Source organism: Vicugna pacos, chromosome 3 (genome assembly GCF_048564905.1).
Source record: "Vicugna pacos chromosome 3, VicPac4, whole genome shotgun sequence".
Classification (NCBI taxonomy): Eukaryota; Metazoa; Chordata; class Mammalia; order Artiodactyla; family Camelidae; genus Vicugna; species Vicugna pacos.
In genome coordinates, this window is record NC_132989.1 from 92,321,038 (window position 1) to 92,347,923 (window position 26,886).

The 26,886-nt window shown below is 40.8% G+C and overlaps 1 protein-coding gene across 1 annotated transcript; it reads right to left on the minus strand.

The window, feature by feature from the left end:
* Positions 1 to 6,498: 6,498 nt before the first annotated feature.
* PTGER4 (prostaglandin E receptor 4) lies at positions 6,499 to 18,114 on the minus strand. The gene is made up of 3 exons (XM_006207682.4): positions 17,977 to 18,114; positions 16,599 to 17,518; positions 6,499 to 8,453 (listed from the first exon to the last, which is right to left on the minus strand). The coding sequence occupies exons 2-3, from the start codon at positions 17,475 to 17,477 to the stop codon at positions 7,863 to 7,865; spliced, it is 1,470 nt and encodes a 489-aa protein (XP_006207744.2). The 5' UTR covers positions 17,478 to 17,518; positions 17,977 to 18,114; the 3' UTR covers positions 6,499 to 7,862.
* Between the last annotated feature and the right edge of the window lie 8,772 nt (positions 18,115 to 26,886).

A 26,886-nucleotide genomic window follows, 5' to 3' on the forward strand; every position in this document is an offset into this window, starting at 1 on the left:
CTTACGCCAATACCACACTGTCTTGATTACCAGAGATTAAAACTTGTAGTTTTAAAAATCAGTGTGATTTTTCCAACTTTGTCTTTTTTTTTCTTAAGTTATTTAGCTATCCTAGTTTCTTTCATATACGTTTTAGAATCATTTGTCTCTATCTACATGCAAGTCTGCTGGGATTTTGTTTGGAATTGTATTGAATCTATAAATCAGTTTGTGAAGAATTCCTGTTTTAACAATATCACATCTTTGAATCCATGATCATGGCATAATTGTCATTGTTTTGGGTCTTTAATTTCTTAGTGATTTTTTTAGTTTCCTGTGAATAAGTTTGTTTCCCATGTTTTTGTTAAGTTTATTCCTAAGGATTTCATATTATTTGATGATGTTACAAGAAGTGTTTTTAACATTTCGTTTTCCAATTTGATATTATTACATAGAAACATCAATTTTTGTGTACTGACCTTGTAGCCTACAACCTTGATCATTCACCTATTAGTTGCATTAGCTTTTTTAGATTCTTTAGGCTCTTCTACATATAGTCATGTGAATAAAGATAGTTTTCCTTCTTACTTTCCAAACCATTTGGCTTTTATTTTTTAATTTTTTTAGATTGTATATTTTATTTATTCATGTATTTATTTTTATTTAAGTATAGTTGATTTACAGTATTGTGTTAATTTCTCATGCACAGCATAGTGATTCAGTTATATATTTCCTTTTCATATTTTTTCATGATAGACTATTATAAGATATTAAATATAGTTCCCTGTGCTATACAATAGGACTTTGTTGTTTATCTTTTATATATATAGTGGTTAGTATCTGCAAATTCCGAACTCTCAATTTATCCCTCTACCCCTTCCACTTCCCCCCTGGTAACCATAAGTATGTTTTCTGGTCTGTGAGTTTGTTTTTGTTTTGTAAGTTTATTTGTGTCACTTTTAAAAATTCCACATGTAAGTGATATTATATGGTATTTTTCTTTCTGGCCTACTTCACTTAATATGACAATTTCCAGGTCCATCCATGTTGCTGCAAATGGCATTATTTTATTCTTTGTGGATGAGTAGTATTCCATTGTATATATATATATATACGCACCACAATTTCTTTATCAAATCATCTGTCGATGGACATTTAGGTTGCTTCCATGTCTTGGCAATTGTTAGTGTTGCTATGAACATTGGGGTGCATGTATCTTTTCGAATTAGAGTTTCTTCTGAATATTTGCCCAGGAGTGGGATGATTAATGACATGGTATCTCTTGCCTTATTACACTGGCTAGAACCTCCAGTATAATGTTAAATGGAAGCTGTGAGAATAGATATTCTTGCTCTGTTTATAATCTTTTGGTCTGTGACCATTAAGTATGATGGTAACTATAGTTCTTACATGTCCTTTATTAAATTGAGGAAGTTCCTTTCCTAGTCTAGAGAATACCTTTTATCATGAGTGGGTATTGAATTTTGATAAATGTATTTCCTGCATCCATCAGAAGATCATACATACGATTTTTCTCTTTTATTCTGTTAATATGATGAATTACATGTGTTTTTAAAATGTCAAATCAATTGCATTCCTAGGATAAGCCCTACTTAGTCATGATGGAGTATCCTTTTTAGGTCTCATTTGATTCAATTTGACATTTCATTAAGGATTTTTATGTCTGTGATTTCTATGTTCATGAAAAATATTGGTCTATGGTTTTCTAATGTATTTTTTAGTTCTTGAATCAGGATAATGCTGACCTCATTTTAAAAAAAAAAAGCTGAAAAGTATTTCCACCTACTCTTTCTCAAAGAATTGCTATAGATCTGGTATTTCATTCAATAGTATTTAATAGAACTAACAAGCATTATCACCTAGAGCTAGCATTTTGTTTGGGAGAAGGTCTTAAGTTAATTACAAATTCAGTTTCAAAAATAGCTACAGTGCAGACCTTGTCAATTGTGTCACACTGAGTGATAATACAGTTTGATTAAATTAGGATCCAAAAAAAGTCCATCACTGCATTGTTATGACTCTTAGTCTTTTGTAAACTGTAGGTTCCCCTTCCTTTTTTTCCCCTCGCAATTCATTTTTTAAAAACTAAGTCATTTGTCCTATAGAATTTTCCACGTTTTATATGTTGTTTATTGCATCTCACCTAATGTGATTAATGTTCCTCTGTACCTGTGTTTCCTATAAACTGATTAGATTCTGGCAAGAATACATCATGGGTGGCTTTGGGTACTTAGACCAGAAGTTAAATATTTCTGGCTTTTTCTCTTTGTAATGTCAGCAGCCATTGACTGTCATTGCCTAGATTATTAGGCACTACAAAGTGGTGGTAATTGTTAGACTTTTGCGCTAGAAAACGTCTTTGAAGAAAAACTTCCTCTTGTCAGCTATTTTGTTACCTTGGAAACAATGTATGTGGTACAGGCAGTTTATGTAGTGGAGGCTTTGTTCTTCCCCTGTATTTAGCACTTTTCAAAATAATAGGTCATTTTCTGCCTATCATTAGGATTACTGTTTTTTGTTTTCCTTAGGAAGGCGAAGGAGAGTGGGAATAGATGAGTATTTTATGCATCAGCAGGCTCAGCAGTGACAAAAAAAGGTTATTCTCTAGCATCTTCTAAGGGTGACTGGTGAGGTGTTTTGTTTTATTTTTGTATCATTATGAAGTCATGTGCTGAGACATACGTGTTTCAGTCCCTGCAGTTATTATACTGAATTGATGTTGTGTGTATCCTGAATTTCAGTAGATAATGCCAAGTTCGTTTTCTCAAAATGGTTCTATCAGTCTTATACCCCACTTACAGTGTGTTAGAGTTTCTAAAGCATACTAGGTATTTTCAGACTATAAAATCTTTACAAATATGATTGGTGTAGAAGGGTATATATACACCATTGTGACTTCACTGCTTATTCACTTTTAGAAATTTATGACATGAACTATTGATTTTTTATTATAGAGGAATTTGACTTGGGTCTCTTACATTTCCGCAGTATATTTACTTACTACTTCTGCTTCCAATCCTAATAAGTTGATTATAATTTTGGCTTCAATCTATATTCGTTGTTACATATGACTAATTATTACTCATAGTTGATCTCACCTTGTCTTTTATTTTACCTTCCTTGTACTTCTCTGTTTTTCATGGAGTCAATAATTGCCTTGTTTTTTTCCATTTTTTAGTTTCCATATTACAAAATTCTCCCCTCAGTATTGCCAAAAATCAAATAATCTGTTCATTTTCCTGTTTTTAGCCTAGGGACGTCCTAGAGCCCCTCTCCTGCCTCACTCTGATTTCCCTGTGCTCTTGACCTGCTGCAGCCTGTTGCCTTGAGGTCTCTTTCATCATTATGCTTGGAAATCTTTTTGTCTCTCCCATGCATTGAACTCAAGAAAGAGAAATATTCACCTAATTGTTCAGATTTGAGTGTATGGACTTGCTGTGGTTGAAAGTTGTTAGGATAACAGGTATGTCCAGTACGCTCTTCCGTCCTCTTTCGTGGTGTGGAAGGGGGTGGGTGGCCTGGAGCGATAAATATGAAGTTGTGAGTGAATGGTAGAGATACTGATATTGATATTAGGACAAGAAGCTCTCTGTCTTCTCTTCTTTTCCAAAGTGCTTCCAGCCTAGGGCTAAAGCCCCGGGTGTGGCCCAGGGCAGCTCCAGGCTGAACAATAGGGTCAAATGTTCTCTCTCTGCTTTTCTCTGATTCCATTCTGGTTCCCATTTCTTGGGATCCCTGGAGAGTAATTGTGATCTTATAGATCATATTTAACAGCATCTTACTCAGATTCAGTGGTGGTGGGAAAGGCAGGAGGTTGGGGGAGCAGTGGGAAGAGAGCAAATTTCATGGCTTGTTTTTTTCTGAAACTGTTACAAGTAGTTTAGGAAAAATGATGGATTCATATAATGCAGATGTTTCTGCATTAAGGTCTAAGGTAAAAGGCGTAGCTAACAGTGAATACTACTATGCCTCAATTTCTCCATGGTTCTTTGTGTTTGTGATTCCAATAAGAAACTTGTGGAGAGAGGTGGCTGTACTTTGGGAAATGACTCTTGCATTCCATGGTATTCTGGGTCAAAGTACCATTTTAATAGCTGAACGAATCTCACAGTCTTTTCTAACACACTTGACCTGGTTGGTTTGATTTTGAGATTGTCTTAAAGATTATGAGATGGTTTTAAAAATATCTTCCTGTTTGCTGTATCCTATTGGGACCAGGTGGGATTTAATATCAGACAGGTAGACAGTCAGAACTTCCCTGCATGGAAAGTTTGATGCTCTAAATTGTCAGAAACAAGTTTCCCACAACAGAAAACTGTCTTCACATAACATACTTGTTAAGTATTATAAGTTAATGTGGAATGGATAGCAAATGGTGCTGAAGTTTTTCTTCCTGTGGCTGTTCTTAGAATAAGCCAGACTCAACAATAAATAGACTGTATCCCTCTGTACCCCTCTGAAATTCATATGCTGAAGCCCTAACCCACAGTGTGACTGTATTTGGAGATACGGCCTTTAAGGAGGTAATTAAGGTTAAATGAAGTCATAGGGGTGGGCCTTAATCTAGTGTGACCAGTGTCCTTTTAAGAAAAGAGACACCAGGGATGCAAGTGTACAGAGAAGGCCATGTGACACAGCAATAAGACAGCTGCTGCGAGCCAGAGAGAGAGAGGCCTTGAGAGACACCAAATCTGCCAGCACCTTGATCTTGGACCTTCAACCTCCAGAACTGTGTGAAAATAAATTTCTGATGGTGAAGCCAACCAGTCTGTGGAATTTTGTTATGGCAGCCCTAGCAAACTAATGCAGATATATAATCCAATTTAAAAATACACAAAGATTGGAATAGACATTTCTCCAGAGATCCACAAATGGCCAGGAAGCGTATGAAAAGATTCTCAGAATCATTTGTCACTAGGGAAATGCAGATCAAAACCACAGTGAGCTGCCACTTCATACTCATTAGGATGACTATCATAATTAAAAAAGATAATAACAAGCGTTGATGAGGATGTGGAGAAATTGAAACCCTTGTATATTGCTGATGGGAATGTGAAATGGTACAGTCACTTAGGAAAACATTTGACAGTTCCTCAAAAATTTAAACAGATAGTTAATATATGACCCAGCAATTTCACATTCAGGTATATAGAGAATTGAAAACATGTTCACACAAATATTTGTACTATACATGGCTATAAGCATTATTAGTAACAGCCAAATAATGGAATCAACCCAAATGCCCATCAACTGATGTAACAAAATGTGGTATATCCATACAGTGCAAAGTTATTCAGCCGTAAATCAGGAATGAAGTACTCATTCTTGCTACAACATGGATGAACCTTGAAAATAAAGGCCACATATTGTATGATTCCATTTATGTCCAGAATAGGCAAATCCATAGAGATACAGTTGTTGCTAGGGGCTGGGGGAAAAGGTGAATTGGCGGGGACTGCAAATGGGTGTGTTGTTTCTTTTTTGGCATGATGCATATGTTCTGGAATTAGACAGTAGTGATGGTTGCACTCAGCGAATATGCTAAAATAAAATGCCTTACAGGGAAAACTTTTTATTGTATGTGAAATTTATTTCAATAATGAAAAAAAGAATAGGGCAGAATCAGTGTTCTGGATGGTGAGCCTGAAGTAAAGGGTGAATGAAACTATGCCTTTAGACTATGAGCAATGCTGACTTCTGAATGAGGCTTTTGTTTTCCCCCCATGAACACTGGTGGTGCATACATATATTCATTAATATATAAATCTAGATGTCATCTCGTTGTCCGTATACTTGGAAGAAAACAAAAGCCTCTTTCACAGGTAAAATATTATCTGAAAACATTGTTTCTTAGTCATCGGTTAGTATGGTGAAACAACATTTTACAAGTTTGAGCCAGATCCGCTTTTCTGAGTTAGCCCTCCCTCAGCTGAAAATCACTAGGCCATCAGGTCTGTGAAGATGATGGTCTTGTTTTTCTGGTACCATCCAAAAATATCTTTTAAAAATTTGCAGACAGAAAATCACGACCTCACCCCTGGAGACTGTTGCTACTCAGTGTGTCTGCACCCTGGCAGTGTCAGCATCACCTAGGACCCACCCCGGACCTACTGAATCAAACACTGCGATTTCACAAGCTTCCCAGATGACTCTGATGCATGCTAAGTTCCGATCTAGAGAATTTACAAATAGGAAGGGCCACGAGTTTATGCTAATTTTTTATAATAAATATTTGGATTCTTACATGTAGCAAGTTAAGCATAACACTGTCTCCCCTACCACCTGGACAAACTGGTAATTTTCAGTACACTTCGCACCCAGATCTTGGTTTCTAAATATCATTCTTCACTAAATGGATCCAAGGCTTTTACTATTCTGGCAACTTTTATCTACCTTTGACATTATTTTAAAATAAAAAAATTTAAGTATTTCAATTTAAAAAGATACAGAAGATGACCTGAAACAAGCAAACAAAAATCACACACATTTTCCAAAACCGAGGATATGGAACTCAGGCTGAGTGTATTTATTTATTATAATCTCCAAAATAATTTCAGTTGGTACAACTGCTTCTTAAAACCACATCACTATCAGGCTCAGAATTTAATTACAACCAAGCAATTCACAAAAACACTTTAAGCAACAAAACATGCTTAATATTTCTTTGAGAAAGTTCCTTCAAATATGTCTACAGCATTACCGGGTATTACACACAACTTTTAGAAGATGACCCTTACATGCCCCTTCTGTTGTTAATTATGACAACTGTGAAAGGCTAATTTACCCAGTCATTCCACGTCTCCAAGTAAAGCTGTCATGATGCAATCTGCCTTTCTCTTAAATTTTAAAGAATATTCTAGATCATTCCATAGGAAAGTAAAACCATGCACACTTTTGGGGGAAAACAAGCTGCTTAGGCTTTTTATTTTTATATTATACACTTCAATTACGGGTTACTTACTAAAGGCTTTTTCAAACTTATGTTACATTTTTAAAAATTACCAGCTAGTGGGGACAAAAATACAAAACATTTACCAGCAGGTTAGGTTGTCCTGAAATCACAGTTTTCTGGATAAATACATGTAACATCACTAAAAGTTTTTCACTATGTATTATACATAGCTTGGAAAGAACTTCGAATATTTTGGCCTGTAGTTTTCACAACTTTAAATAGAACTTTATTTTATTCTTTTCATAGTGCTAAACTCTTCCTTTTAAAAATTTATATCTCTTTTACAGACATGACTCTCACCGTGAATTTTAAACACCATGGCCTGACCTTGGTTATGAAAGATATCTATCATCTGCAACTTCAGCTGGTTACACTAGGAGGAGAGGGGTTACCATACTTTCATTATACTTTGTATTAACAACATACCTTCTCACGGAGAAGACAATACTTTAAATACCATAAATCATATTTACAACAATAAAATTCACATTTCATGCTTTAGTGAGACACATATCATCCGTAAGATAGTCCTCATAGTTTATTAGAATCGAGCCCTTCTGTACCTGGCCTTCTGCTGTGTGCCAGATATAAAGCTCTTGATGTTACGAAAATAGCAAAACTTATGCCATCCTCCTGTCAAGTAGAAAAACTGAGAGTAGATCTTCCCAGCCACCAAGATGTGACCGAAATCCTGTGTAATAGCAAGGTGGCCACCAACGTGCTTCAGACCTCGGGACCCATAGGAATCAATGTGATTGTCTGAAAAGTGCTCGAAAGCCAGGACGTTCTCTACTGTGCGTTGTAGGATGAAAAGAGCCCTTCTGAGCACGGCTGAACACTTCATTTATGTGTCTATTGCACAGAATTTTAGGCGCTTCCAGAAATAGTGCTGTATTTCTTTCCTTAGCTACTATATACATTTTTCTGTTAGGTTCAGTGTTTCATTGGGGAATGTGACTTGCAGGGAGCTCCCCTTTGGGGCAGGCCCCGCCCGGCTACTCCCGCCAACCTCATCCACCAGTAAGACGCTCTCTGAGTCCTGACCCTGGGAGGAGTCCGAGGTCTCTGACATTCGCAGAGTCCTCAGCGATGTGGTGTCTGTCTGGGTCAGGCCCATGCCAGGCACACCTGGAAGCAGATTCCTGCCTCCGAGGCCGTTTTCACTGAGGTCCGGCATGTAGAGGAGGGTCTGGGACGTGCTGCTGACCTCCTTCAGCTCCCGAGAGAGGAAGGAGCGAGAGTGGCCGGACATGGCGGAGGATGTCCTTCTACTGTCCGAGCAGTGCTGCCCCGAACGCTCCCTGCGGGACCCGCCGATGCGGCAGAAGAGGCATTTGATCTTCTCTATCGCTTTACTGAGCACTGTCTTCCGCAGGAGGATATATATCCAGGGGTCCAGGATAGGGTTCACAGCAGCAATTCGGATGGCCTGCAAATCTGGGTTTTTGCTGATGACTTTCTCCGAATCTGGCTGATATAACTGGTTGATGAACACTCGCACCTGCGTAAATGAGATGTCCACATTTAGTGCTTTGCATTAGTTACCTGGGAAAACATCTGCATGCAATGTCTAACGAAGTAATGTTAGGTAGCGGCTCCCTTTTCTGTGAATAATTGCCAAGAAAAGAGCAGCATACACAATAAGCCTCAGAAAAACCACTGATAAACATGTTTCTAGTTAGTGTAACTTTAATACATTTGTAACTACTTTGTGAATATCTTCACCAGATCAAAGATGGCATAAAAAATGAGCTGTGTTACAGGTAACATGTGCATAAAGTTTCCTGGAGAACAATCTTATTAACTTCATTTCTGTGAGTGCTTTCAAGCTTTTGTAATTCTACTGAAGTATCTTTTTTACTCCCAATAGCTATTTATTTCCCTTATTTCAGTTGACACTGTATATACTTAAATGAAACTTACTTTGGAAGTCAACTAATCATCTAATCACAGAAAAGCCCAGAGATGCCTTTATTTTAGAGTTTAAAAAGCATATACTGAAACCACTATCTGAATTTCCTATGCTCTAGAATGACCAGAGAGTCATTTTTATTTTCTCTATGAGTCTGTTCCCCAGTTATAATAATCATCTAATGTTATTAACTCGAGCTTCAAAAACCTTTTCTATATGTCAGCTGTTCTTCAGTCAATCAATCAATAGGGGAAAAAAGGGGGGATCTTGCCTTGAGTTTTGATGGATGAGTGAAACTTTGCTAAACTTAAAAAGGACGTAAGTAACCCTAATTACCTGCCTCCCCCAAGTAATTTAGGTGAGAAATGCAGGGAGAAAACTGGAATGGTTTTCTTTTTTTTATATAAAAGATCTCGGTTGGGGGGAGGGTATAGCTCAGTGGTAGAGTGCCTGCTTAGCACACACGAGGTCTTGGGTTCAATCCCCAGTACCTCCACTAAGAAATAAATAAATAAAATAAATAAACCTAATTACCTATCCCCCACTAAAAATTAAAAAAACAAAACAAAACAAAACAAAAACAGTTTAAAAAAATAAATAAATAAAAGATCTTAGTGGAATTAGAAGACCCAGACCTCATCATTTATGTCATCATCATGATCCTTTAAGAGTAAAATTCGTTTTTTTTTTAAATTTTATATATATACATACATATAAAAGAGAGAGGTATTTGACATATAACACTATTTGTTTCAGGTGCACAACATAATGATTTGGTATTTGTATATATTGCAAAATAATCACCACAATAAGTCTAATTAACATCCATCACCACACATAGTTACAGAAATTTTCTCATGAGAGCTTTTAAGATCTACTCTTTAGGAGTAAATGTGAGAGTGTACGTTTAACAAGTGCTTTTCTGAAGCGGACTCATAGATGCAGAGAACAAACTAGTGGTTACCACTGGGGAGAGGGAAAGGGGATTAAGAGGTACAGACTATTAGGTATAAAATAAGATAAAAGGATATATTGTACAAGATGGGGAACATAGCCAATATTTTATAATGACTATAAATGGAGTATAACCTTTAAAAATTGTGAATCAATATACTGTACAACTGTAACATATAATATTGCACATCAACTATACTTCAATTAAAAAAAGAGGGAGAAAAGAGAAAAAAATAAGTGCCTTTTCCTCTAAGGAATAAACTGATAGTGTTCCTTAAGTTTACACAAATTCACTCTCTTCATTGAGTCATTTGAAGTTCCCAGAAGGCATATCATTTCATTCTTCCATGACTCTGCACATAATATTACTCTATTTAAAATGCTGTCTTTTTCTCGGAGGAAATGTTGCTGAGACCGGAGGTTTTGAGGACCTCACCAAGGTCCCCTTGTCCCCTGTTGGTGGCTGATTCTGGTCTGGGCCCCAGGTCTCCTGAGGACTTCCATGTTGCTTTTTCTGTTCTACCAGGCTGGCTGGCTGGCTCTCTGTTTAAGAATTATTTCCTGACAATGGAAGTATTGGTAAAAAGCATGAGATCTATGTTTTACTCACATCACACAGTATGTTCCTAAGGGTAAAAGGAATGCTGGATTTTAATCTGTTAGTATCAGGCCCTTCTCTGTGCGGAGCCTCTAGGAAAAAAACCTAAAGCAAGAATTCTGCGAACTTGAGACTTCCAGCCTCTAGGTGGCAGTGTTGCTCCACTTGGGAGTTCTCGCTTCCACAGGCCTCCGTGGGAAGTATTTCGCTCAGCCACCCCCAAGACCCTCTTTCAGAGCAGAATCTTGGTTATGCTTAAAAATTTGCATTTCTCAAATTTCTAACATTGAAATGTTTTGTTGCTAGTTGTTTCTCCCATCACTTCCTCAAAGGAAAAATGGTTACTACTGAAAGGAGAAAATTTTTTGAACAGCTACAATGAATATAGAAGGAATGAAATTTGTAGCTGTTTAAGGGAATGTATTAGGAGTTTATTATTTAATTTTTAAATTCCTATGAACTTTTAGAAAAGTCAGTGTTGTAAATAATTAATAATTAATAATGGGCTTTCATAATCAAAGGTGATGAGAGGCAAAGAAAGCATCATCTCTGTGACCTACTTCCACAGCAGTTAATTTTGACTACTGTATAAGGGAATAAAAGAAAGCCTTGTTTTGGAGTTCCACTCTGGAGGGGAGCTTACAATTAACACAAGCTACTGAACCTGGTCATTTAGTGCCTTTGAGTAAAGAGGAGCTCCCAGGGTAGCAATAAGGATGAGTATGAAAAGCAATGTCCAAATGCAGGTAAAACATTCTCAAAAGTTGGTCAAATCATTTGAAAAACATCTAGATGCAGGATTTTTCCTTTGGAGCCTTTCTCAGTGGAGATTGCCTTGAAGTAGAGAAAAAGAAGACAAAAGTGAACAAAAGCTCCACGTACCTCGTAAGGTTTGAAAAAATAGAGCAGATCTTTGCCTCACTTTATAGGCTACTTGACTTGCTCTTCCCACAGGGGGAAACCCCAGATGAAAATGGGGCTGTCTACACCAGTGCCTCGTGTCATGTTGGGAGTGAAAGCACTTTTCTGGAATTCTTGTCCAACAGGCTCTGTATGTTACACAAATAAACACGTTCAGGCAATTTTCAGTGTTGGAAGGGTGTGCTGCTGATAAAACAGAATCTCTGAGTTGGAGGTGGGAGGGGGAAACACTCTCAAAGGATTCACCAAAAACAAACCAAACAACATACGTATTCTCTTACAATTTTAAAAGTTAGTCTGTTTTTTAGCAGCTGCCGATTTACACCTGTGGTTTATTGTTAATGTTGACAAACGTGACAATATTCTAAACTTCTTGAGGATGACTAGAGATTAAGATTCAGGAATATTGAAGCATAACTTGAAGAAAATCTGGTAAATTCAGAAGAAGACATGATGACAGGAAAGTGGTAAGGGAGGCTCTATGTTGTAAAGAGAAACACCCACGTTCTGTTCCAATCCTCGCTCTGCTCCTTATAATTTATGTACAAATTATGTAAGTGCTTAGTGCAATTATGTAGGAGCTTGGCCACTGTGGGATATATCAAGAATTTGAAAACCACAGTTTCAAGGTACCTTTGGGGTATAGTTAATGACACGTTATCAAAAACACGTACTTCCTATTTAAGAATTAACCTGTTGGCAGGGAATGTCTAATTGAAAAAGAATGTGAAATTTTGATTAGACTGACTCAGTAATTGACTGTCAGAGTAGAAATGCTTTCCAATAAATAACGAGATCCTATAACTGGATTTGCGTGTATGCTCCTTGTTCTGTTCCGAGCACATAAAAGGAATGATCTGTGTGTGCTCAGTTATCTAACTGCCTTGTGAAGAGTCCAAAATTGACACAGCTGTTACTAGAAATTCTTATCACTTTTTTTTTTGAGTGAGAAAAAAATCACTAAGGAGAGTGGAAGGAGCTCTCAGAGCTGCTTCCCTCTATGTCACTAAACTGGCCATTTAACTGCGGGCAAATGACAATCTCCATAGGTCAGTCTGTCCATCGAAAATTTATTTTGGAAGTGTTTGATTTTTTTAGACTCTAACTTTCAGCATTCTAACTGGCACCTTCAAGAATCAGTTCAGGGAATAGCTCAGTGGTAGAGCACGTGTTTGGTGTGCCCAAGGTCCTGGGTTCAATCTCCACTGCCTCTGTTTAAGGGGAAAAAATGTAAGTAAATTATAATTTTTTTTTTAAAGAATCACGTCAGCTCTGGAGGGAAAATATCTTGTTAGCAGGTGTTCCAGAAAACCAAGCCTTGACAGCTCAGCAAAACCTGGCAAGAAGGCATTAGATCAGGACTCCGCCACAGCCACCCAGGAAGTTGCAGGGTGATGTAAAGCCTTCATCTGAGGAATTTGAGGTGCAAAACGAGTGAAAATATCGGCCAGCCCAACTTTCTTCCTAGAGCTGTTTTCAAGATTCAGATGAGATACAGAAAAATACCATACTTGTATGTGCTTCTCTGCAGTCTTCATGGCACTATTACTGGGTCTGCAGTTTTGTGTTATAACTAAAAAACTGCTTTGGGGAAATGTTCTCTTTTAATTTTGCCAAATTTCTTTGAAAAAGTAATCAAATCCTTCAGGTTCTGCCATAGTAGTGCCTGGCTGTATGGCATCCCTCCTGGACCTCTAGATGTGATTCTCAGTCATCTGAAACCCCAGCAAGTTGTTCTGAGATTCCATTTCCAGTCTGTCTACAGTAAACAAGTGTATCTATTTACACAGTCTTCCTCTGCTCTAATAAACCTTTGCTGATCAAATGCTGATGAAAGCTTTACACAGACAGCTAGTTTATAGTAAGGAACCAAATAAACACTCACAGGAAGCTATTTTCCTGAAGACTTAAGCTTTACCCATCCTAGGCAGAAGATGAATCAAACTGGCCATTCTCTCCCTAATAGGGATGAATGCTTGTTACTTCAGGTAAGGAAAAAGGAAATAAAAGAAACAAGTAAGCAATAAATAGGGCCTTGGCTTGCCCCTGCATGGGGGAAAATGCCTTTCCAAGTCCTACAGTGTATCTGTTTAGCCCTGAGGCAAAAGATTGGATTATAATCATTATTATAACATTAGTAACTGCAAAATTAGGCACCAGACGTCCACAGCTGCAGCATTTAACACTAGGACCTTATGAGGCTGTCTTGCTTGTGTATTTCTAGAGAATTCATCCTTTTTATTTACTTGAAGCATAGACTCTTTTATTACTTTAACTTCTCTTGTGTTTTAAAAAACCAGAGCCTGGTTATAAATAGAAAAATAGACAAAATGCTAAGCACCACCTTCCCACTATACTTTGTCATGGAATGTTCCTTGCTGACTGTACTTGCACCTTTTCTCTTTCTTGTTTATGACTCACTTTAGAAATTTTGCAACTTCAGCACAATTCCTTATGTATCCACAACTAATTTTCCAGCCTTTCTCCAATTTTCATTCTCAGTTCTATTTATGAGACATTTATATTTTGGATGACAAATTAAAATTTACTTTTGATACTCAAGTCAATATCACCTGCCTTCTAAGACTCACTGTAGTTTTCTTCCTGGTGTCCAAAAGATAAAAAGATGGCCACTTTGCAGTGACTCCTTGTTTTCCTATTAAGTGAAGCTTGCTAAAATTCCACGTAAAGTGCATTTGATCTGTTATTTCCAAAGCATTTAAAATGTTTCGAAGGGTTTGATTTGCCTCAAATAGGATTAGCAACTAGCTTGATTTGATAAAGTTAAAAGAGATGCTTCATTAGTTTCCTTGGAACTGAAGATAGATCTGTCCACTTTAAAAGTCAGAGTTCAGAAACTTGAAACTTAAATTACAAAATGAATATGAGAAACATGAAAAAACAAGACAGTTGTAAAAGTAAGCCAAGGAAGATCACAGTTGTGGATAAGTTTCTCTTTTAATTCTTTCAGTACTTGCTAAACTGTGGGTGGGTGCGTAGGACAATGACCCCATTGCTCATCATTAATACAATTAAGTTAACTCTGAAATTAGATTTTAGTAGTCAAAACTAAAGGCTAAAAACTGAAGCCCCATTACTTGTATGATCCCTTATTACCTCTAAATGTATGTCTATGGAATTACTTCTTAGCGGAGCCATTTTCAGTTTTCAGAGTAAAATTACCTACTATCTACAACACGATACTGACTTTATGTAGAGTGGATAGTCCTTGTTAGTTAAAATGTGGTTAATTTGCAAACCATAAATACTGCTCCTATAATTTCTTGCTTCTCCAATAACATCAAAAACTGTGATAAATGACCCTGCACCGTAGGGTCAGATCTACCATTTCAGCCCACAAGAGGCTTGAAGAAAACAGTTCATCTGTGACTGTGCAGTAATCAACAGCTTCACATGCTTACTTCCAACCAAACCACATTTTAAAAGTATGTGCATGTTGCTAAGCTGCTAGCCCTAATTCCTCAGTTCCTCAAAGTGGATGTTCTGTAAATAATAACCACTCACTTTGGCATTTACTGTTCTGTAAAACGTAAGGCAGAGGCCGCAGAAGCAAGCCCCAGTAGGAACAGAGTTGTTTCTTCCAAAATCTCACTTTATTCTGAGTTACCATTACAGACAGTAAAATATATTTATGTGTCTCAATTAACTCTGTAAATTATACTGGGTCCTGGAATGGTTTAAAGGCCCTTCTGCCCAATTATATTTACTTCTGTTTAGACAAATTGGCAAGAAGCTACTGTATGTTGGCTCTCAGCCACCTCGGAGCTCCTTCCATTTACAGTCAATTTTACCAAAGAAATATTATTTCTATATTAAAGATCCCTGAAGAGTATTAATAAGGGAAAAGAAGGAATAATAGCCTGTTATGTTTATTTTCTCTTGCTCCCAATCAGCATAAGGAAGAAACAAAACTTTTTGAGTAGGCAGTTTAGAATTTCCAGGAATGCAGTGTTCTGAGAGATGGAAAAACTCAGAACTAGTTCCTTTCAAGAGAAACTCTAAAGTATTATGTGCATCTGCCCATGTGTTTCTAGTGCATTACTTTTTTTTTAAATTTTAATTTAATTTTTTTCCCTAAACAGGGGCGCTAGGGTTTGAATCCAGGATCTTGTGCATGCCAGGCATGCACTCTACCACTGAGCAATCCCCCCCACCCCCTAGTGCATTCTTTTCTAGTGACAGGCAAAGTTCAGGAGAACTAGGTAGGTCCTCCAGCTTCCTGCTTATATTTCAAAAGTTAACCCAAAGGCAATTTTAAAGAAAGCAGTGTCCTGAAAATGAGGTGTACCAAAACTCAAACACATATACTATTGGGTAGGTCAAAATTAGAGGGAGACATGATGTAATATTACAGGAGCAGGGCTTGGAGTCAGATGAGTCTGAGGTCCATCACAAGCTGCAAGACTCTGGCTCTCCAGTAAATAAGACAACCCTCTCTAAAGCTCCATTTCTCTAGAACGACACTGTACCTCTCACAGTTGAGAACTCAAATTCAATACCCCATGTACATCAGCCTGCCCATAATAGGCCCTCTGAGAAACTTTGCTTGCCAGGTCCTGAGAGAAAAAGAAGGACCCCGATTAGGGCCACGCTTGGGTAGGAAGTGTGACCCACTGAGATATTCTCCCAGAGCACAGCATGGTAAAGAGCAGGGCATGTAGCTTGACAGCGTATTTTAAGCAAGTCATTCCCTATGGGAAGTGAGGGAGTTAGACTAGACCAGAAAGCAACCAATATCTCTTCTAGCTCTAAAACTCTACATAAGCTACAAAAAAAGAAAAAAAACCCAACATAAATCAAAACATAAAAAACCCACTGTTGCAAGGAGCGTACACCAAAGAGATCACAACCCCTGAGTTTGGATTCTGCCCTTGACAGAGTGGAAGACGAGGCCAAGTCACACTACAGCGGTTTCCCCTCCACATCTGACAGAGAGTGGCAGGTGTTCCCGGAAGGCTCAAGAACAATGTCAGGCAGCAAAGGGTAGGGGCTGTCCCGGGGGTAGAAGGGAAACTTGGCTTTCGGGGAAAGAAACTCGGAGATGTGAGGGGAAAGCACCTGTTACATCTCTTAAGGGATGCGGCCTAAAAGGAGGTTGGGCCCGTTGTGAGAAGCTGAATGTGGGACCCCCATCCCCGAGCTGGAGGAGACGCGTTTACCGCCGCGGAAAGAGCTGGAGACGGAGGAGGGAGGTGAATGCAGGAAAAGGGCCGAGTGGGGCCCTCGCCCCAGCCACTCACCACGAGCGGGATGGAGCAGATGAGCACCACCAGGGAAGTGGCGATGAGTAAGATGACCATCTGGATCTCAGCGCCCGCGATGCGGCGGAAGCTCCGGCGGCGGCGAAAGTCGCTGAGGCGCGGCAGGGCGGGGGAGGCGGCGGCCGGGGTGCCGCGGCAAGCGGCTGAGGCCACGGCGACGGCGGCGGCGGCCGCGTGGTGCTGCTCCGTGCCCAGCGAGGTGCGGCGCATGAACTGTCGGTGCATACGGAGCAGCGCGCCGCACACGAGCACGTTGCAGAGCACCGTGGCGAGAATGAGGAAGGAACTGAAGCCCGCGTACATGTAGGAGAAGGCGGCGTGCGCCGTCACGTTGGTGGTCCAGTCGATGAAGCACCAGGTTTTCGGGTACTGCAGCCGCGAGCTGCCGAGGCCCATGTTGGGCAGCGCGCAGAAGAGCACGTTGGACGCGTAGACCGCGAAGAGCGTGAGACCCGCCAGCCGCTTGTCCACGTAGTGGTTGTAGAAGTAGGCGTGGTTGATGGCCAGGTAGCGCTCGATACTCATGGCACAGATGATGCTGAGCCCCGACAGGCCGAAGAAGAGCAGGATGAAGGTGCTGTACTCGCACAGTGCCGGGCCCCCGGGCCACTGGCCCTTCATGTACGTGGCGATGGTCACAGGGCTCACCAGCAACGTGCCCAGCAGGTCGGTGACCGCCAGCCCGCATACCAGTGTGTAGAAGGTCGTCTCCTTCTGCTCCTTGCGCGATTTACACAGAACCACGATGGCCACAAGGTTGCCCACCACCCCGAAGATGAACATCACCGCCGGGATGGTCACCGGGCTGTTTAGTCGGTCGGAGGCCTGGGCGGACGCATTGGCCCCAGGCGTGGCCATGGTGGTGGCCGGCAGTACAGTCTTGGAGTGCGAGGCTGGGTCTGGGGGTGGAAGAAGATAGACAAAGAGGCGATGAGTGGAAATGACCACTTGCAAGGTGTCAGACCCGCGCCCAAGAAACAGTACGTGGTGAGACCAGGGGAGCAACTCGATCCTACATTGTGGACTGTAGCCACTTACCAATTGCGGCTATCGAAATCTCCAGGGTCCGGATACGTCCTGCCAGCAGCACCACTCTACTGGCATTAATATTTATAAATTGATACTGCCATTCTCTCCTCCTCCTCCCCCAACCCAACTCACTTCACTGCCAAGATGAACAAGACCTATCTCAAGGGAAAATTTGCTCTCTCGTTTTCCCGGCAGATTCTGAGTCAATAAAAGTCTCATTGAAAGCAAGATATGTTAGATAATTTGGAGAGCGCGCTCTTTCCTCCTTGGCTCTGCTCAAGGAGCTCTCACTCACCACACTTGCCCCGTGTCCCCAACCCTACCTCACCTGTGGTGGCCGCGGCGATGGCAGCTGCGTAAGCCTCCAGGGTCAAGCCTCAGTTGTCCTGGACACGCCTTCAACCTGCACTCAGCCTTGCCCTGCTCAATGTGGAGTTGCCAAGCCTTCGCTTTCTAAGAGCCTACTTTCGCTGGCTGCCAGTTTTCCGGAACTGGAGTCCGTCCGTGGTCAGCTTTCAAAAACTTGGAGAACCAGAAGGGCAGCGGGATGGGTCAGCGAAGACTGATCGTGGATTTTCTCTCTCTCCCCCCTCCCTCTCTCTCTCTCTCTCTTCGTTTCTTCAAAGACGATCCAAGCTTTGAGGGGTCCGCAGGTCTCGTTCGCGGGCGGACAGCGCTCAGGTGTGCAGCCGCGCGCGCAGGTGGCACTGAGCTTCTGTCCCCGATTTGGGTCGCCCTCCTTCCCAGCCCAGGGCAGCGCGGACGGCTACCGGGGCTGGTGGCTGCAGCTGAGACAGCTTATGGTGCCCTGGGGGCGGCTTGAGGTCCACTCGGCCTGAGGCTCTGACCTGGGGCAGTTCATCTTCCTCTCGGGCTGCCGGGTTTCGAGCTCCGCTCTTGCCCTTCCAGCCTCTGTACAAACTTTTCTCCTGCTTCAAGTTTCCCTGGCGGAGGCGGAGACACACAGCGCGCGGCCAGGGCTCCCATTGGCTAGACGGGAGGGGGCGGGGCGCGTGCTCGCTCCTCCGCGCCCCCAGGAAGCGCGGCGGACCGGAGGGCGGGGCTCCGGGCTGCGTGGGTCCTGCAGCGCCTCGCGGGGCGGCTCCCCGCGGCTTTCCCGCCCTCCGAGGGGCGGGGGTGGTTGAGACGTGGCCCCGGCGCCTCAGGCTGATGGTGCTGAGAGGCTGCCGTCTGTGGAGACCCCCGGGGAAGCCCCGGCGCTCTCCTGTGCGCATGCTTAAGCTACTCCGAACTCGGCATCCAGGGGGGCCAGCTCTGGAAACAGCATCTCTTCTTCCTCACTGCCTCTCGCTCCGAGTGGGCTATTTCTCGCACCTTCCACACACGGGTCGCAACATCTGGGTGCTGGAAGGGAGGTCAGCTGCTTAGGACCCTACCTTGGAGCGGCCGAGGTGTGTGTGCGCGCGCGCGGCCGCGGGAGGAGAAATAGGGTGGAAAACTAGGATGTGTGGGCGCGTGGCCCCGGGTCAGAAGTAGGGTGAACGCAACGGTAGTGTGGGTGGATGGGCGGGGAAGCAGCCAAGACTCCATCCTCTCACCGTGAAAGGAGTTCGTTGGCAGTGCCCAGGCTGTCGGCTGTGCTCGGTAGGGCAGCCCCAGGCAAAAGGAGGAGACGGGACAGCAACCTCTCCCGGCGCAGGTGGCAGAGCCCTCCGTCGATGCGGAGAGATGGCCCACGGCAGGGGAGGAGAATGCAGGAAAAGGGCCGAGTGGGGCCATCGCCCCAGCCGCTCACCACGAGCGGGATGGAGCAGATGAGCACCACCAGGGAAGTGGCGATGAGATGACCCAGGGGAGGGTCAGTAAGGGTGGGAGGACTGTCTGCCTGCCCGCGGAAGCCTTTCTCTGGCTCCGAAGGACTTCTCCGCCCTGTAAGAACGGTTAGACCCAGCTTCGTGCCTTGGCCCTGTTACATTTGTTAGACACCTTCACCAGGAATCCTTGGAAAGGCTGATGCAGTGAAACTAGGATTTGCAAGTCATTCGAGTAAAGGAATTCTCCAGTCATTACCTCCATGGTTAAACTCTTGGAAAATCCTATTTGCTCTACCTTTTATCTCCAGATACAATTTAACTTCTTTTGTGGAGGGAACAGTTTCTCTTGTTCATTACTCATTGTTCGCTTCTTTTTGTGCTATTACCTAAAGTCAGAAGGGAAAACTAAAAAAAAAAAAAAAAGAGAAAAATTTCGTGGAATAATTATAACTGCTTCACCATTTTTTTAAACCATAAAACGAGATTATGTGAGCTGTCGCAATTTCAGTTCTTAGGAAAACCTATTTTCATGGGTTATACACATGCATTTTAACACATTGCATTTCCTCACAGAGTAGGTAAATAATTCTTTCATATGGTAAAGCAGGCACTCAAGCCTTAAATGTTATTTCGTGAATGAACAAACCTAAGAATTTATCTGGTTCTCCAGTTATTCTCAAATGACACAGTGACAAATGAGTAATAGAAGAAACATGGAGGGCATTCCAGATTTCAACTAATTACAGGACATAAAATATCTAGAATCACACAGGCACCATGTGGAGATATATATATATATAATATATATATATTATATATATATAAAAATTCAGTTGTTTGTATTTTTCATGAATACCAGAGATTCAGAAAGAAAAACACATTTGTTAGCCAATATAAAAAGAATGGAAGGCAGCCAGTTTCTCAGTCTTCTCTTAATCACCACTATTAACCACTCCTGTTGTCTGTGCTTGCGTTGAGTAGTAAACTCTAGGATTGTGTCTGCACTGAAAACGAATCAACACTAGAAAAAGGAAACTGCACATTCTACCCGCAGTCTTCCCTGACCACATTGCATCATTACTACCCTGTCAGGTGGTTGTCAGTAAAAATATGAAGGGGAGGTGGGAAGTTCCCTTTATAATCACTTTCTGTTTAAAAAAAAAGTTTTTTTTCCTGTTTTTTTTTTTTCATTTGAAGTTCCTAAAATGAAAAGCAGTTAAGATTGGCACTTGTTAACTTTTCATGGTGAAGAGTATATTACATATAAAAATTGAGGCACACTGCTGAGAGAATTCGTAAGTAGTACAGGTTTTACCATGTCATGGATAAACTGGGCTTGTTATCAGTAGAGCTGTTTTTCTTACTAGTCTTTTAAATTTTCTTTCCATGGTAGCTTTAGGAAAATGAAAATAAATCAGAATCCAGGACACAAGACTTAAAAAAACGAAAATGTAATGAGGTTTACCTGTACTCTCTTTTGGTGCATGATTATTAAAACTTAAGTTTCGCCTTTAGAAGTACAGTTGAAGATTTGGGAAACAAACACTTATTTTCTTAATTTGAAAAATGGGGACAGTGTAATTTAGTTTCCCTCATATTCTACCGAGAATCTACATTGCAGAAGGAAAAGAGGAATTGTCACGATTGTGTGGACAATTCTTGTCATTGTTTGCATATTTAATGAAAAGACATTTATTCTAAGCATTGTTTTCTATCCTCCCTTGCAATTTCTGCCCCAATATCTACTTCTCTGCACTGGAAGATCCTGGTTCACTTCTTTAGAAATGTCATGGAACCCTCTCTGCAAGTTTGCACTGGTCCAAGAACGTCCTGACCGATCAGTGTGATTGCTCTCTACTAGCTAACTATTGGACTGCTCTTTTAAGTAAACACCATAAGGTTGGAGCTCCTTTAAAAGCAAAGTCTGCTTGCAGGCTCCAGACCACATTCCCTTTGACTAGGTTGAATCTTCCTTGGGTCAAATGAATGGGTAACAATGGGTTCCTGGGAGAAAGGCAGCAGGATGAATCAGATCTGGCCTAGACCTCTTCCTAATCCAAAGACGGCCAGATCTTAGAGCATTCCTAGGGCGCTAACGTTTATGTAGCAAAGACTGTGTAAATTGTGTTTGCTCTCTGTCATTCCGGACAGGCCATACAGATACTCAGAACAGTGAAAAAGGCATCTATCTGGTACAAATAACACAGTACCCTTGGCTACATCTGCCTTTCACACACTCACCCTGTTGTTTCAGTGAATTAGAAGCATGGCATTAACCTGATTTTAGGCATGAAAAGAGGTCCACGTTTGTGACTGTGATCCTAAGGACTGCCCTCGCTCTTTAGTGGTGTATTTTAAATGTGTGGTCTCCTAATTATTTTCATTTTCTAAGCATAAATTTTATGACGAGTCTAGTGCCTAGAGTTGTTACACATATCATTACTGTGATTAACTCCCCAATGTCTTCATCTGGGGATAAATTACTGCTGGGAAGGCTGGTCGCCACCAAGTGATTGCTTCAGGCTGCCTTCTACTCAGACAGTTACACTCCTCAAGGGATGGCTTTCTACCCATTTAATCTTCCTCTTTTTCTTCTCCAAGCAGATAATTCCACTGCGCTCTCCTTGTGGATTGGGCTAATGGACAAACACAGGAGATTGTCTACTTAGTATTGCTCAGTTTTGAAGGTACAGGTGCAGAGATAAAGCATTCAGGTGTCTCTTCTACAGGAAGATGGACATTCTGATTATAGTTCAGTTTCTTCTCCCAAATTGCTGTATATTTTAGTACTTCAGAATATACGCAGGGACTCCCTGGCTTAATCATCAACACCAGCATCCTCTGTAGCTTGTTGACCACTTCCCATAGCACTTTCACATTTGCATTCACATGTGCTCTGATTAGCAACCCCTGAGGATGTTAGGTAGGTGTGATGGAGACTGACGTTTCACCAAACCTTGTTTCCATTTCCTCTTAAACACGTAGCTGGATGTTACTTCCCAGACTTCTCCTTGTTTGGGTGAAGCTTGTATGACTGAATTCTAGACAATGGAAAACAGGAGGAAGTGATGTGTGCCACTTCTAGACCTGGTCCCTAAGAGACCCCTCTGTGCTGTGTTCCCTTTTCTTCTGACAAGATACGAGGCCCTGGTATATGGCAGAGTCACTAGATAGAATGTGACTGGGTCCCTGAATGGCTGCATGGAGTGGGGACCTCATTCCAAGCCCAATGACCTTCACTGGACAGTGATGCAAAAGAGAAGTAATCCCCCGAGATCTGAGGGGCTGCTTGTTTGGGCAGTTTGCCTGTGCCAACTGACTAACACAGTATGATTGGAGTCATCTCTCTTTAGTTATGAGAAGGTGGGCACAGAAAAGCTATGAGACTTGCTCACAGGCACGAGAATTCGTAATGCCACCTGAAATTTAGCCAGTGCTTAGCCTGTGTGAGACACTGTGTGGAGTGAAGTATGCGTAAGTCATCTATTCCTCAGAATAAACTTGTGAGGAAGGTACTACCTAGCAGTAGGCCCAGTTGACAGCTGAGCAAACTGAAGTGTGATGAAGGAATGTGCGGGACATGATCATTTCTTAAAAGACTACTCAGCCTCTGGGGACGGTGGTGCTGAGAGTCTGGCAGTCTAAGTGGCTGCTGGTTAAAGCACCAGGTTGATTAATGTGACCTTGGATGAGTTGGCTGCTGCCAGCCTTTCTGTTGACTCCTTGTATAATTGATTGTCTTTCCAATGAATTATTTCCTGCTTTAACTGACCATAATCAGTTTCTGTTGTTTGTGAATAATAACCCCACCCAGCACAGAGAGGTCAAATAAATTACAGATCACTGTATTGATAAATAGCAGAGCAAAGATTTTCATCTAGGGCTGTCTGATCTCCAAACCTCTATCCCTAATCTTTATATTTTTTAGCCCAAACTGGAACTCCGACCATATGACTCATAGTCTTCTTTTTTTCTCCCTCAATATCATTGTCTTTGGGATAAAGAAAGTCTGGGTAAAAGGTCATAATAGGGAAGCTGAGTTTCCTAAGCTTCAGTGAAAAGGAGCTTTTACTAAGTTGGTTCTTTTGAAGTTTTAAGTAATGTAATAATCCTATAAATAAAATGTCTGGCACATATTAAAAACAATAAATATTAACCTATTGTTATACAGTAGTTATTATTATTACATACAGTTGTGTTCACCAAATTTATTTCTAATGATTTTATGATTAGTTGTTGGGCATAAAATGTTTAAAGGGCATCATAGTAAGTTGAGTAAGTATAACTTTGGTAGAACTTATTTTTGCCCAAGAACAACCCAAAGACTGGTTATGTATATAATCACAAAGAGAGAATTAAAGTACTTATTCAGATAATTTAGGCAATCCCCTTCTCTTCCCTTGATGAGAAAGGAAGAATTACTTTCAATGAGATGATTTCTGTTGCCTACTCATACTGCTTAACTTTATTAGATCATTTCTCAGGAGTATATCTTATATTATTGATCGTGTAATCACAGTTGAGCTATTAGGGAGATATTAGCAAATTTACCTGGTTTTCCTCCAGAATAAATTTCCAATTTTTAATTTTGAAATCTTTATAAGAAGAACAGAAGAGCATTTATTTGAGAGAAATGAACGCAAATCTGCCTGGAAGCAGGAAGTCAATGTGAGGACCTTGCAGAGGGGAGGGGGACGAGGAGGGGGAGATTTCCAGTCAAAAATGAAAAGAAAAAGAACAAGTGTCTTTGTGAACAAAAGTGTGTTGAGGAAAGAAGCTGTTCTTCGACAGGTGTAAGGACTCAGCTTGTCCTACGAGATACTACCTATATATAGCTGTAGAGTCCCTTGGCCTGACATCAGCTTATCCAGGGTGCCACTGGGACCCTGTCCTGCAAAAACTTATTAGTACCTTAGCAGGATGCTTGGCACACCTAGGGTAGTGTGAGTGTTCAAGAACTTACCCTCTTGGCCTTTGTAATCTGTATGTAGTCCATTTTGCATCTGGTCTCACAGCAGTCTCTTCACTTCCAATACCTATATGCGTGTAGATACACGTGCAACCTACAGAGCATATACACGAGTCACTGCCCCATCCCACCAACAGACACTTCCCTGTGTGCATCCTCAGACATAGATCTTTCCAGTGGACCAAGCACATGGAGAAACATGACGTTTTCATTCTCCCCTGAGCACGGTGCATTTGCCTGGTGCACTCATTGTGCCTGAAATGACCAACCACAAACTTTTCTTCCTTTCAGTTTTCCACTCACTCATCTGATCAACAAGTACTTCTATATAAGGCTGGGCTAACCTCTGACTACATCCTTTGTACAAAAACAGTTCCTACCATCATTCAGCTTTCTATGTAATAGGGAAAACTCACTGTCCAGAAAGGGAAACAGGCATTCAAATAAGCATACACACTTAGACATTTACAAACTGGGATTGATGCTATGAGAAAAAAGAAAGGACAGCCTTCATTTAGATTTGAGAGCAGCAATGGCCCTTCTGAGAGGTGGTATTTTGTAACCAGGGGGTTGTTTGCGTCCCTTCAAAATAGCTCTCTGGTCAACAACAGGTTATCTTCCACTCCAAGTACAGGAAGCACTACGTGTACTCTGGCTCAGAGCTCCACATCCACTCTGTCTAATGTCTCAAGTCAGTTGACATCCTGTAGACCAACAACTAGAGCAGAGAAGGTTTCTGAGAATTCAGAGAATTCATCTTGAGGAAACTAGGAGCTGAATAAACCCATGTGAGGTGCACTGAAGTAAAGGAAAATATCAAAGTTTGGAAAGAGGAACCTGTGACTTGAGAGAATCTGTCACTTGACTGTGATGCTTAGTGAACTCCTGTAACAGAAGTTCAAAGCTCTTCACTGGGGAGGGTGAGGTGGGGTGAGAAATGAAGCAGCTTGCTTTCTGAGGATAATTCCAACTTCGCCATCTGTTGAGAATCAAGCCCCAGATTAGTCTCAGGCCTGGCCTGCTCCTTGTATTTCAGGTTAATGGGTATGGATCAGAAAGGAAACTAAAATTATAATTAAAACTTTCCTGTAGTTTAAGAAGATCTAAATGTATGAAAGTCTGAGGCAGAGCAGACCTTCCAAAGTAAGTGAAGGCTATTTATTTGTTTTATAGGAAAACTTCTTTATTATTATTTTTTAAAAAGCTATAGTGCTTGATCTAACAAGAAATGAGATGTGATTGTTCATATAAACAGCAATTTTTAGTATGACTTTCTGATGCCAAATTGTTTTGTGTATTTTCCTATAAAATAATAGGTTGGTTATATATTAAAAGAACTGTAAAATTTGTCTAAGGCAGTTCTGCAGTAAGGTTCATTGCTTTAATGTAACAAGAAAAGCAGATACATTTCAACTGAAGTATAGTTGATGTACAATATTATGTTAGTCTCAGGTGTGCAACATAGTGACTTGACATTTGCATACATTATGAAAGGACAACAAATCTAGTAACCATCTGTCTCCATACAGAGTTATTATAATATTATTGACCATATTCCTTATGCTGTATATTACATTTCATGGCTTATTTGTTTTCTAACTGGAGGTTTCCATTTCTTAATCCTCTTCACCTATTTCACCACACCACTCCCCTCCCCTCTGGCAACCATCCATTTGTTCTCTGTATCTATAAGTCTGTTTGTTTTTTTTCAGATTTCACATATAAATGAGATCACACTTTTTCTTTTTCTTTCTTTTTTTATTATAATATAGTTGATTTACAATGTTGTGTTTGTTTCTGGTGTACAGCATAGTGATTCAGTCATATGTGTATATGTAATATATATATATATTATATATATACACACACACATTTCTTTTTCATTATATGTTATCATAAGATATTGAGTATAGTTCCCCATGCTATACAGTAGGACCTTGTTGTTTATCTATTTTATATATAGTAGTTAGTTTCTGCTAGTCCCAAACTCTTCATTTTTATCACTCCCCTCCTTTCCCCTTTGGTAACCATAAATTTGTTTTCTATGTCTGTGAGTCTGTTTCAGTTTTGTAAATAACTTCATTTGGCTCATTTTTTTAGATTCCACATCTAAGTGATATCATGTAATATTTGTTTTTCTCTGTCTGACTTACTTCACTTAGTATGATGATCTCCAGGTCCATCCATGTTTCTGCAAATGGCATTATTTCATTATTTTTTAAGGCTGAGTAGTATTCCATTGTGTACATACACCACAACTTCTTTATCCAATCATCTGTCAGTGGACATTTAGGTTGCTTCCACGTCTTGGCTGTTGTAAATAGAGCTGGTATAAACATTGGGGTGCACGTATCTTTTCAAATTGGAATTTTCTCTGGATGTACGCCCAGGAGTGGGATTGCTGGATGATATGGTAAGTCTTTTTTTAGTTTTTTAAGTACTCTCTATACTGTTTTCCATAATGGCTGCACCAAATTACATTCCTACCAACAGT

What these genes read in the sequence shown, in the direction of transcription:
- PTGER4 (XM_006207682.4), bottom strand. Translation starts at nt 17,477, where the DNA reads ATGGCCACGCCTGGGGCCAATGCGTCCGCCCAGGCCTCCGACCGACTA. An exon ending in TCTGCTCCATCCCGCTCGTG is followed by an intron (nt 8,454 to 16,598) that starts GTGAGTGGCTGG and finishes TCATTTACGCAG; the next exon opens with GTGCGAGTGTTCATCAACCA.